General features: G+C 52.9%; 2 protein-coding genes across 5 annotated transcripts in view; one reads left to right on the plus strand and one right to left on the minus strand.

The window, feature by feature from the left end:
- Positions 1–12,792, minus strand: part of LOC143377489 (protein FAM76A) — a 38,937-nt gene that overhangs the window by 17,021 nt on the left and 9,124 nt on the right. The gene's annotated exons all lie outside the window — the stretch shown is intronic.
- Blimp-1 (PR domain zinc finger protein 1) lies at positions 3,818–11,950 on the plus strand. 4 transcript variants are annotated; one of them, XM_076829082.1, is made up of 8 exons: positions 3,818–4,246; positions 6,471–6,683; positions 7,231–7,350; positions 7,809–7,934; positions 8,028–8,154; positions 8,232–10,085; positions 11,067–11,408; positions 11,544–11,950. In XM_076829082.1, the coding sequence occupies exons 2-8, from the start codon at positions 6,477–6,479 to the stop codon at positions 11,702–11,704; spliced, it is 2,937 nt and encodes a 978-aa protein (XP_076685197.1). In that variant the 5' UTR covers positions 3,818–4,246; positions 6,471–6,476; the 3' UTR covers positions 11,705–11,950. The 4 variants fall into 4 exon arrangements, with proteins under 4 accessions (XP_076685197.1, XP_076685195.1, XP_076685198.1 ...); XM_076829080.1 differs by lacking the exon at positions 3,818–4,246 and adding an exon at positions 4,505–5,491; XM_076829083.1 differs by lacking the exon at positions 3,818–4,246 and adding an exon at positions 4,505–5,491 and having other exon boundaries at positions 6,471–6,641.

A 12,792-nucleotide genomic window follows, 5' to 3' on the forward strand; every position in this document is an offset into this window, starting at 1 on the left:
CAATTTAGACAGAAAGGTGACCTAGGAGAGTAACGGTCTCTTTGTAACCAAATGGTCGATTTTTGTGTTTTAAAAGACACGGAAGTGTACACCCCCACCCCCAGAAAGAACAGTCCGCCGAAACTTTGCCGAAATACACTTGCAGGAACAAAATCTACCTATTCTGTACCCTGTAGCTCTGCAAATAATACGAATTGGAAAAAATCCTTTTGCACACGTATCACCCATATATTGTACGTGTAGAAAATGAAGAAAAAAAATCTATTTTTTTGGCCCATCGGACCAGAACACACCCTTAAGTAGGTAGATTTAAGTAAGTTTTACTCCAATGCTGGTACATAATAAAACATCTGGTTTTCTGTGAACGGATGCTTTCCTCGACATCAGCAATCCACTGCTAATTATTAATGTAAAAGTACATTTTAATCTATACAATCTCATCCACCCGCTTCCCTTTTCGTGTCTAATGTTGTTTCTGGGATGAACCCAATCTTTTGTGTAAAATCCAAATAGATAACGCTTCAGTCTCACGCATTCTTTCAAAGAAATATTTTCTTAAAAAACGTTTGGGGCACGAGACGATATTTTTTATTGAAGAACAATTGATCGACACCTATCGCGAAACATGTATCGCCGTGTGAAAACGCTCTAAAGTTTACCGCGCAAAATTCAAATACAAAACTCTTTTCATTACAATCGTTAATAACGATCAGAATTATATCATGTTTGGTATAATTTTCATTGCGAAAACTCCAGCAATCCATTGGTGGTATTTGTACGGAGATCTAATATTAAGGGGGAACACCACTGTGAGGGCTGGAAAAGCAAGCCACTTATAAGAATTTTTTTCAGGAATAATTTACAGTTTTCATAAAAAAAATTATTACCTACCTTTAGTACGCTGTCTTAAGAGACTATACAAAAAATAAATAAATAGAAAAACATCTATAAATTTTAATATATTAATTATCTTCTGGACTCCCCCCACTCGAGCTGGTCGAAGGTATAACTATGGAACAGCAGGTCCGAAATCAAATTTCATTTTTTTGTTATAAACTATATGAGTGTAATTTGCGTTGTACGTACGGATTCTTTTATTGGAAACAAAGTTTTTGAAATACGCTCGAAAAACTGTCCATCTTATTCGCGGATTTCCGAAACTTTTCTTCTGAAGCGCACCATTTTTACAAAAATAATTTGTTTAAGAAATCGGTACGTACAACGGAAACTACACTCGTATAGTTTATAATAAAGAAATGAAATTTGATTTCGGACCTGCTGTTCCATAGTTATAGCTTCGACCAGCTCGCGTGGGGGTTCTAGTAGATTAATTAATATAATAAAATTTATGGATATTTTCCTATTCATTTATTTTTTGTATAGTCTCTTAAGACAGCGTACTAAAGGTAGGTAATGAATTTTTTTATGAAAACTGTAAATTATTCCTGAAAAAAATTCTTAAAAATGGCTTGTTCCCCTTAATTATAGAAATTCACATTTTCATTACTGAGTGGCCTATTGCTGTCCTTGTCTTTCTGACTCTAGGGTTTAGGACCCCCGAAGCGCGTGGTGCGAGAGCTTCGACCCGAGAACCTTCCACGATCATAAAAAAGGGTCGTCCCTTCCACCTTTCCGTGATTTCAGGACTCCGTCAGTCCACCTGCCCAAATATCGTTGGCAACCAAATTTTAGTCTCGCTGAACGGATAGGGGTTCCGCTCCACTGTAAAGCACGCAAACGCTATTTTTCAACACTGATCCTCACGGCCCGGACCTGACGGGTACGGAGAGACCGTCGAATTTCACGGAACTGACAAGCGCGCGCTGCTCCATTCGAAAACAAGCAACCGATACCTTCTACGACCACGGAACTGACACGAATATGTGTGCGCAGACCTTAAGTGTTTACGCCGGTTAATACAGGCAGGTATTCACGGTGAACGGCCGTGGCGTCACGGAGCGAACGGACGGTATTATCTCGCGGCGAACATCGGCCCTTTGTGCGCGCGGCGGATTTCGTTCGCGTAACATCGCGAATGGGACCGGTCTTCGGGATTAGGAACCGTCGAGGTTCGACGACCTTCCCCTCTTGTACGCCTCTGTTTCGAGGTGTCGATGGTCCCCTAGACTCGCTTTAGAGGCTTTGGATGGAAAGAGAGGCAAGTGAACGGGGTTACCGATCTCGAGTAGCCGTGACTCCGGGCCAGCGGGACACCACGTGCCCGGTGCGTCGGAACGGACGATGCCGGGGAACAAGTGGTGGGAAACGAACGTCACTTATCAATTTCCAATTGAGAGTTCCCGGTCGGGGCTCTCCTACGGGAGCGAGCGTTACTTCTCTAATATAGAAGCTCGTTTGGAGCACCCAGGTAACGCTGGCTCGCCTATTGCAGGGTGGATCGTTTGAGAGGGAAAATCATCGAGGTCTTTGGATTCTAGACCAGTCTGGATCGATTTGGGCCGATTTACATTCACGCGGCTCGTACGTGATCGGTGTATGCGCCGAGCCGTGAATGGGAAAGGAGGGTTGGGAGTAGTGGGCAAAGGGTGGCGCTGGGGTTAAATGCACGTCCCCATAAAGGGGTTGCGAGAGGACAACGGACGAGGAGAGACCGTGCGAGAGGGACGCGCCGTGGAAAAAGCGCGTGCTCAAAGGAGAAGTAAACAAGGACGGGAGAGAAGCGCCGAAGGATTTTTGTAGACGGCCGTCTGGCTTGAAAATTTACCAGACCAGAAAGAAATTGTTCTTCGATAACAGTGACGATAAGGATTCTCCCTGTAATGGGGCGTGCAACGGATTCGGAGACAGTACTTCGCGCGAATCGCATTAAACGCGGGAAGGGTAGCTCGAAGCGCTGCTCCCCTAAATATTCTGCGCGTCTAATTTGCACACAGCGTAGTAGTATCTTCTGTTCTTAGATCATTCGGTCGCCCGTCCCCCTCGCCCGATCGATTCTACCCGTTACATAAACCACCCCCGCCGAAACTAAATCGTCTTTCTAAGGGTGCGAGCGTCTTGCAGCGCGATACCTCGAGCCTAAACGCTCTCGCGCGAATCGACGCGACAGATAGTGCGAAGGTGTGTACGAGCCTGCGACTTATTTTCCATGACGACGAGCGCGCGCGCGAGCATCTTACGATCGCGAGAAGTTAACCGAAGAATTAAACTTAGAAGCGATCGGCGCATGCACCCTGCCGGCATCGACGAGAACAGAGACACAGCAGGCAGCATGGAAAATCCGAGGACGGGAGGAACAGAGGGCGAGAAACAGAGGGAGGGAGGGAGGGAGAGTAGCCGAGAGAAAAGAAGAAGGAGAAGGGGACACGGTTGCACGCGCTGTAGAGTAGCTTGGAGGGGTTGAAAGGGGTAACGAGAGCGCGCGCGAGGGAGAGGAGAGGAAACGCGGTGGGACGCGAGCAGGACGGAAGAGGGAAATGCACGAGTGGCGCCAGGTTGGAAAGGGTGAACCGGCGAAGAGGGAAAAGGAGGGAAGAGCGATGGGAACGACGGTCGGGAGGACGGAGGGCAGGAAGGGAGAGAGATGCGAGAGCGGAGAAGGGAGAAAAGTAGCGGGAAGGGAGACGGTGAGATAGAGAGGGTGAGGGAGCGCGGTGGCCGGAGGTGGCGGGGGTGTGAGGCAGAAGGGGGGAAAGGAGAGGAGGGAACCTCTGGCAACGGGTCGATCGAAAGCGCAGCGCAGAGAAATGCACCACCTCTGCTCTGGTCTGGCAGCTTTGCTGGCACACCACCGCGTCCGTGTTCGCCAGAGGGAGAGAGAGACCCAGCGACACGGGGCGAGGGAGAGAGAGACAGAGAGAGAGAGGGAGAGGGAGAGAGAGAGAGGGATAGCCAGCGACCAATACCGACGCAGGGGGAGGACGAGCCAAGCCGACTCGCGTTGGGCTAGGTCAGGTCTACCCGAGTTCCACACACTGCTCTGCGTGTGCCATCCAAAGAGACCCCAAGGCGGAGACCACCCTCGGAAAAGGGTTGAGTTACGCGAAATTACGGGAACGCGTGTCGGGCCTCTCGCGAACCAGTGCAGCTACCGAGGAATATTAACCCTTCGCCGAGGGTAGATGGTTTGTGTTGGACAGCGATCGGCACCGCGACCAACGGCGTGCTTGCGTTCGCCGCTCGACCGCGAGATCATCCCCCGTGGTTAACGGAAACGCTGGGACAGAGAAGCTTCGCCGGCGGCGCGCGGACGGCGGCGGCTTCCATCGAAGGGAATCGAAATCGTTCGGTACCGTCTGCCGACCGTTCTCTCCCCGGTCTCAACGCGCGAGCGGTTTTTAAACCCGAGGAAAGTAAAAACCGGGGGGGGGGTGGTGGTGGAGGAGGGGCCGCGAGGCGGAAAGAGGTGAAGAAGTGCCGTGGAAGTGGGTTCGCGTGTGCACAGGATAGAAGAAACGGTGCTTCCCGGATAGTTTCTCCTCGATCGAGCGACGTAGCCGCGGTGGAACACCGCGCGGACAATAGCAAACGCAACGGGGGAGGGGGGAGGGTGGAAGTAGCAGGTGCGAGCCGGAGGGACGGTGGAACCGCGTCGAACCTTCCGTGCGATAGCTGTTGATAAACAGCGAAAAGGGAGAGTGTCGGTGGTTGATCGAGTCGGGTGCAACGGCAGCGCCGATCCCCAATTTCTTTTTCCCCCGATGTCCTGATAATCGATAGGCGTCGCGTAGGTGGCTGAGGACCGCCTGTGGGCCGACAGCGATCGGCCTTATCGACGTCGAAATTTCACCCCCCCTGCCGAAGGGACATTTTCAAATAAATGTTGAGGAAAGCCGGCGTGTTTCATCCCTCAACGCGAGGCCAGCCGAGGCTCCCGAGTGTCCCCAGAGTCGTCGGGATGCCGATCTCCTTGAGAAACCACAGGATCACGTAAGAGAAGGGCACGGAGAATCCTTTTCCTCGAAAAAGCATCCCTCCCACCCCCTCCCCGTGCGAGCGGGGGCGCAATCAGCCGCGACAGCACAACGCAGACGAAGGAACGGGGTGCGGGACATTCGTCGACTAGCAGGTCGCGAACCGATGCACCAAGAGGCGTGAGTACAGAGCGTGAAACGTTTAAACACTCCGCACCGCTCGCTCGCGTTAACCGTTTCGTCCTGTATTCCGGGGATTTCGGGGGTGAAGATCGATGCTGTTGACACGGGCAAGACGCTCTGCGTGCCCTCCAAGGGAATCGATTCCCTTAGCAGCTTCAGCCCTGCACACTGCGAGTGCAACGATCGTTCTCCAAAAGTTAGCACCGGTGCCCTGTGCGCTACCCAGATCCAACCCCCCTCGAGCGAATCGTTGTCGATGTGATCTCCAACCGAAAGGATATTCCACCTTAAGCTATCAAAAGAACGCAGATGGGACATTGATCGAGTATCGCGGAACCTTAATCGCCGCAGAAACCTTTCAGGCCTCCCAAAGACGCGAAACACAGAGCACAAGCAGGTCCCAGCGGTGAAAGGGAAACAACGAACCCCCCATGCAGGTAGGGGAAGAAACGGGGGGGAAACTCGAGCACAACGGCGAGCGTCATTCACCGATAAACCGGCGAAACGCGGATCGAGTGGGACGTGGAAATTCCAGGGCAGAAAGAAAAATCCTCTTAATCGCAGGGTGGACGGGGGGTGGGGGCGTGCGGTATGGCCGGCCAGAAGCAAAAAGTTACGCGGAAAGTTAACGAATGGTGAACGAGCTGGTAGCGTGCGATTTCCACGGAAATGGAAATTCAACGAGTAGCGAAAACCCTCGGCGGGAGGGTGGGCCGGCGGGGGTGCGAGGCGGCGGGCGGACTTCGGAGTTTATGCCCCGTCCCCCTCCCCTCCCGCCCCTGCAGTCGATCAATGCGTGGACGGGTTTCACTTTCGCGGTGTTAAAGTGTTGCACCATCGCCGGTTCAGGGGGAAGGAAAAACGCGATTCTCGCGTATCGCATGACCGGATCGCCCGCGGGAAAGTAAACAAAGGCGAATAGGAATCGATGACGGACGGATCTAGGGATTCCGAGGGTGCGGAACAGTTTTTCTTCTCACCCCACCTAGTTTTTTTCGATAAAGCAGTCGCGGACGCACGTGGAACGTGCCGGGACTACTTTGAACCGTTTCCGAGTTAACGGCTGCTGATATTGATCGTATCGATTCAGAGGAATCCGGACTATTTATAACGCCACGCGTTTTCCAGCGTCGCTATGCACAGGTAGCACTTCTATCCCGATTCTAATAGCAACGCTTTCCCCCGCGCTGGGAAATTCGTTTGGGACGAGACGCGACGGGGCTGGAAAGTAACGGAGCTCTGACGCGCGATAGACTCATATCGAACGACCCGGTGATAACGGTGTTTAAATGCGCGTCCGGTCCTCGAGCCAGGCGATTCCCAATGAATTCGATGTTCGTTCGGCACGCTTGCGGCGGGGAGTTACCGGCACGTCCATAGACTAACGATCTCTTTTTTCTCTGAATTTCTGTGCAGTGAAGGATGGAGGCCAGCGAGTGGGATCACGCGACCTTGAGGGAAGAGGAATTCGAGCAGCATGCCGTGTATTTGGTGCCGGATGTGGCGGCATCGTCAGGCGATACCAATCGTGCGGAGGCATCCCTGCCGAGAAATTTGGTCCTCAAACCTTCTCAGGCCCTCAACGATGTACGTTCCCCCGCCAAAGAATCATTTCTCGAGACCTCCTTGGTGAGAGTCGCGAGAACTATCAAAATTTCTCTAACGATAAGTTACGCGTTCGTTACCGACGATCGAGCAGCTCCCCCCTCGATTTTCTCACCGATTCTATCCGAGTAATAAACTGGTTGACGCGTCGATGCAACCGTAAAGAATTCAATCTCCAAGAGAGCTCCCCGAACTCGAGTCACCGCGGCTAAGAACAGACATAGGTGTCCTTTAATCTCCTGCCTCTTTAAATATGCAAGATTCCATCCGGAACGATATCGCCGTGTTCGCGACGATCCATCCGCGAGCGCAAACAAGGATTCTGAACGCGAGAATAGATGAACCCACTAAGAATATCCGGCGAACAAAACTGTTTGATATGACGTGGATTCCCCAACCGCGGCTGAATCGACGGAAACATCCCGTAGTATTTCAGTTCTGGGAGGCTCGGCTTCGGATAGGCATTTAAAGTGCGGAGGAAACGCGCCCCTTTCATCCTGTCATGTTCTCGAATGGAAGGACACTCGGGCGGCAAACGCTGATTGTAAGAGATGGTTCCCTGTGTGCGCAGGTTCTGGGAGTTTGGAGCACAAGTTACATCCCCAAAGGGACGCGGTTCGGGCCTCTGGTGGGCCAGGTGTACACCAAGGACTCGGTGCCGGCCGACGCGAACCGGAAGTACTTCTGGAGGGTGAGAATCATTTAACCGGCTATTGAAAAATCGCGAGGCATTTGTCCCGAGAGCGCTGCTTATCATCAGGCCCCTCTCTCGCTCTCGCTGCGAGAGGGGAAAAACGAAAAGAAGACGGAAAGGGAAAGAGCAAGGATGGAGGAAGAAGCCTGCAAAGACCAGAAACTGGTTTCAACCGATCTAGCGAGCCTTAAAGCGAAACCCGCGAAGCCATTGATGCCTCGTAACGAATTGATGAGTTACGATAGAGGAGCCTTGGTTCCCTCTCGATTCTCCCTACTAAATCGCCGACGTTTCCTAGCCGGTCGCTGGCTCGACCGCTACGAACGTCGGGGATTTAGTCTGTGATTTGTCTCGGCGGGTGCCAAGCCAACCTTGCCCCTTCTCTCTGCGTTGAAATGCCTCGCGCCGGATGATAATGTCGCTTGGTTGCCTAAAACGCACGCTTCCATCGGTAGGTGTACAAGAACAACGAGCTGTTCTATTACATCGACGGTTATGACGTGCAGAAGTCAAATTGGATGCGTTACGTAAACCCGGCTTATTCGTCCGAATCGCAGAACCTAATAGCATGCCAGTATAAGGTGAGTGGAGTTCACGGCTAGCCGACGTTTACCGTTCGCTCGCAGCCTGTCGTCAGGTCGATATCTCATCTGGATCGTCCCCTTCCCTTTCAGATGAACATTTATTTTTACACAATCAAGCCGATACTACCGAACCAAGAGCTGCTGGTGTGGTATTGCCGAGAATTCGCGGAGAGGCTGAACTATCCGTTGACGGGCGAGCTGATGCTTCAGAGAATACGTAAGTGTGCCACTTCGCTGGGCGCTCGTAAGCGTCTCGTTTGAATATAGTTTATACGGGTGTCCGCGTCGTTTCAGGGCAACAAGTGCAACAGTCGGCGTTGCCGAGCGAGATCCCGCCCAGCGTGGACGCGGTGTCGCCCCTGAAGGACTCGTCGATCTACGAGAGACGCTCCCAGATGACACCGACGGACGGCTCCGTCAGATCGGACGAGGGCTATCATTCCAACGGCTATCACGACGAGATCCTCACGCCCCCGGAAGAGAGCAGCGAGTCCGACTCGGAGAACAACTACGTGCTGGACTTCAGCAAGAACGCGAAAACGTCGGTGTGCAGCAACGAGGTGCTGAAGCAGGACAATGCGGCGGCGAAGAACGAGTACAGGAAGGTGAAGATCAAGATCACCAAGACCTACGGCAACTTTCAGACGTCGAAGGGCCTGGACGGCAACGGGAAGGAGAAAGATCAGGAGCTGTCCAGCAGAGCGGTGACCCCGGAGCTTCAGAAGCCGGTGTCCCCTATAATTCTGCAGAAGAACGCGGTTCTGTCGACGATGAACGAGGACGAGATCCAAGAGAAGGCTCCCAAGCCATTCTACGAGTCCGAGGTGAAGGGTGCCTTGCCCGTTTCCGGGAGGCCAGGCTATCTCACCACTCCTAGCAGCTCCATCCTAGAGAACATCCTCCTGCGCAGCAGCACCGACAACAACAACAACAGTCACAATCACCACCACAGCGGGGCCCAGCAGCACCATCAACACCATCATATCCATCACCAGACGCACGTGGACTCTGTCACTCCACCGCCGTCCAGCCCCACGGAGATGGCTTACTCCTACAAGAAGTCCCACCGTTACGGGAACATTCTGCCCTGCAGCCCGGACTCCAGCTCGAACCTGCCGATGCAGGCGGACACGTGCGTGAATTCCACCAGCGGCAACAGCTCCCTGCCGATGCAGAGCCCGACGAGCAACCTGCACTCAAGCACGGGTAGCCTCCACTCGAGCAACGGCAACCTCCATTCCAGCACCGGCCCTAACCTGTTACAGTCCCACCCGGGGAACATACATTCGTCCAGCAACGCGAACAATCATCACACGAGCGCCAGCGTGCTATCGTCCAGCACGATACTCACGTCCACCAGCCAACTTCATTCATCCACCACGACCAGTAGCTGCCTACCCAAGAGGAAGACCAAGAGTCCGTCGCCCTCGGCGAACCCAGCGAGCGCGTCCACCCCTACGATCCTCTACTCGAGCTCCGGGGGATGCCAGATCGAGTCCAGCCCTGTATATCCCGGCTCCACCGCGAGTAGCAATCAGAGCGTCTCGCCGATCTCGCCGATCCAATCGCCCTCGTCCTACCCGTACGGTATCTATCACCAGAACGGCTCGCTGCACCACAACGTGGCGCCGTTGTCCATCAACTGCACCGCCTACTCGCCGACCCCGAGCGGCAACGTGGTCTACGAGAGGGCAGATGGCAGGAGGCTGGAGGCTGCCACCAGCAGCCACCAGCTGCCCACCTCGTCGACGATGCAGATCGACACCAACCAGGCGTTGATCGCCGGCACGCACAATCTCCACCTGGGCCACCACCCGGGCCTGACCATCCACGCGAACTCGTCGTCGATGAGCCGGTACTCGCCGGCCAGCTCCCTGTCCCCGGACGACCACGGCTGCTCGCAGAGCGGCTCCCTAAGCCCGAACTCCCAAGGGTCCAGGGGCTACCGGTCTCTGCCCTACCCGTTGAAGAAGAAGGACGGGAAAATGCACTACGAGTGCAACGTCTGCTGCAAGACCTTCGGCCAGCTGTCCAACCTCAAGGTGCACCTGAGGACGCACTCCGGCGAGAGGCCGTTCAAGTGCAACGTCTGCACCAAGAGCTTCACCCAGCTGGCCCATCTGCAGAAGCATCATCTCGTGCACACCGGTGAGCGAACCGCGTATATCCCGTTTAACCTTGCTCGGTGGCAGATTTAAGAAAAAGGGTCAAAGTGGCAAACGTTCCGAGGAGCCCATTTCTCGGGAAATTGAAGAGGTAGTTTACTAAAAACGGACTAAAGCCGGGAATCCACCGGAAAGCTAAGCTAAGCTATGTTATGTTATGTTATGCTATGCTATGCTATGCTATGCTATGCTATGCTAAGCTATGCTTTGCTAAGCTATGCTATGCTAAGCTATGCTATGCTATGCTATGCTATGCTATGCTAAGCTATGCTATGCTATGCTATGCTATGCTAAGCTATGCTATGCTATGCTAAGCTATGCTAAGCTATGCTAAGCTATGCTAAGCTATGCTATGCTAAGCTATGCTATGCTATGCTATGCTAAGCTATGCTAAGCTATGCTAAGCTAAGCTATGCTATGCTAAGCTATGCTAAGCTATGCTAAGCTATGCTAAGCTATGCTAAGCTATGCTATGCTATGCTATGCTATGCTATGCTATGCTATGCTAAGCTATGCTAAGCTATGCTATGCTATGCTATGCTATGCTATGCTATGCTATGCTATGCTATGCTAAGCTATGCTAAGCTATGCTATGCTAAGCTGTGCTATGCTAAGCTATGCTATGCTAAGCTATGCTATGCTATGCTATGCTAAGCTATGCTATGCTATGCTATGCTATGCTATGCTAAGCTATGCTATGCTAAGCTATGTTAAGCTATGCTATGCTATGCAATGTTTTAGCTTTGCTTTTAGTGGAAACAGTTCCATAAGAATGTATCGAAGCTAATTTTTTTAAAACGTAGCTTAGCTTAGCTTTCCGGTGTATTCCCGGCTTTAGAATATATTGAAGCCAATTTGTTTTAAACGTAGAGCCTGGGGGGCCTTCGTTAAATGCACCACTGACCCTGCTGCACAGATATCTATCCCAAAGCGGAGACTAACGAGAGAATGCGAACTGTTACAGGCGAGAAACCGCACCAGTGTGAAATCTGCAAGAAGAGATTCAGCTCGACCTCGAACCTAAAGACCCACCTGAGACTGCATTCCGGCCAAAAGCCCTACGCCTGCGACCTGTGTCCCGCCAAGTTCACCCAGTTCGTTCATCTGAAGCTGCACAAGAGGTTACACACGAACGAGAGGCCCTACACCTGCCAAGGCTGCGACAAGAAGTATATAAGCGCGAGCGGCCTGAGGACCCACTGGAAGACGACCAGTTGCAGGCCGAACAACATCGAGGACGAACTGGCGCTAGCCGCGGCGGTGGGCTCGCCGACCTATTACGAGTACGGGCCTGACATGAGCGTCGGTAAGTGTCACCGAGGGGTGCCACCCCCGGGACGTTTCTCCGTCGCAGCCTCTGCGCGGCGACTACAAATAGAGCGATCGATCGCCGCCAAGGGCGGTACAGCGATCTTAAAGGGGACCGTTCTGTCGTCCGCAGGTAACATGCCGAAGGAGTGCGAGCTGGAGCACATCGACAACTACGAGAGGCACGGCTCCGGCCACGGGCCGCACTCCACGTCGCTCCACAACCTGGAGAACTCCGTGGGCAGGCCGAGCGTCATAGAGACCTCCCAGCCACACATAATCGAGTGCACCTAAGGACAGGGGTATGAGCCCTTTCGCTCCAGCGCTAAATCCAGCCGTGGAATAGTAAACGAGTTGCTCACGACACACGAGAACGGCGCCACCCTCGCGGGGTGGCAGTGAGAACGCGAGACGTATACACACACTCGCGGGGCGCTTCCCTTTTCACGGGTCGCGCGCGGCCAACGTTCCCGGGAGCCGTGCATTTCTTCATTTCGTCCGCGTCGCATGCTAGCGTGTAATTAACACTGTATAAACGGGCAGGGGTGCGTAGAGACGGTGGGGGTGGGCGGGGGGGGGGGAGGGGGTGCGTGATCGCGGAACGCGATCGAAAAACGAGTGAGATTCACGTGCAACAAAAAGGTAATCCGTGGTTGTTATAAATATTGTTGCTTGGTTAATATTGTTATCACGCGAAGGAATTACAATGCTTTCAAGCGGAGCACTCTTCTCCGGCGCCGGTTACTTTTACCGTACCGTTGATCCGTCGGTGGACGAATCGACGGGGGATTCCAGCTACGAGCGTAAACACAAAGTTCCTTCCTTGTAAATACTCGTTTCTATATTTTTTCTATGGTAGCACCACCAACGAAGACGAATCCGGGATTGCGGGACTAGACGAAACATAATAAGGGACGAAACGAGACGATAGGCTTTTTCTAATGCCGCCTCGTGTCGTCGCGCGCTGACGTTCGCGTTGCGCGAATAGCGCCCGGTTAGAGGTGTCCGGGGGAGAACAGACCAAAGTCGTTCGAGCTTCTCGATTATCCTTCCACGGTACGTTCGAAAGCGACGCTTAGGAAAAGGTACCGTAACGACGCGGCACTCCGTTACTTTTTTCTACTCGTATATATATATATATATATATATATATATGCATATGTATATATATATACAAATCGCTACACGCTTCCACGAATAACTTCCGTCGTTCGGCTAAGCGAGTGGCTTCGCGCTTCTATATCTCGCGTGCCGGGAGTACGATCCCGAGGGGAGTGGAGCCAATCTCTCTGGGACCCGTTCGAGTCCCAGGCACCGTTGCCCGTCGACGACGCGACGAAAAGATCGCGCGTTCCCTTTCTTCCGCGCGGTGTCACGGTACC

The sequence above is a fragment of the Andrena cerasifolii genome, chromosome 16 (assembly GCF_050908995.1).
Source record: "Andrena cerasifolii isolate SP2316 chromosome 16, iyAndCera1_principal, whole genome shotgun sequence".
Lineage (NCBI taxonomy): Eukaryota > Metazoa > Arthropoda > Insecta > Hymenoptera > Andrenidae > Andrena > Andrena cerasifolii.

What these genes read in the sequence shown, in the direction of transcription:
- Blimp-1 (XM_076829082.1), top strand. Translation starts at nt 6,477, where the DNA reads ATGGAGGCCAGCGAGTGGGATCACGCGACCTTGAGGGAAGAGGAATTC. An exon ending in TAATAGCATGCCAGTATAAG is followed by an intron (nt 7,935 to 8,027) that starts GTGAGTGGAGTT and finishes CTTCCCTTTCAG; the next exon opens with ATGAACATTTATTTTTACAC. An exon ending in CGGGCCTGACATGAGCGTCG is followed by an intron (nt 11,409 to 11,543) that starts GTAAGTGTCACC and finishes TGTCGTCCGCAG; the next exon opens with GTAACATGCCGAAGGAGTGC.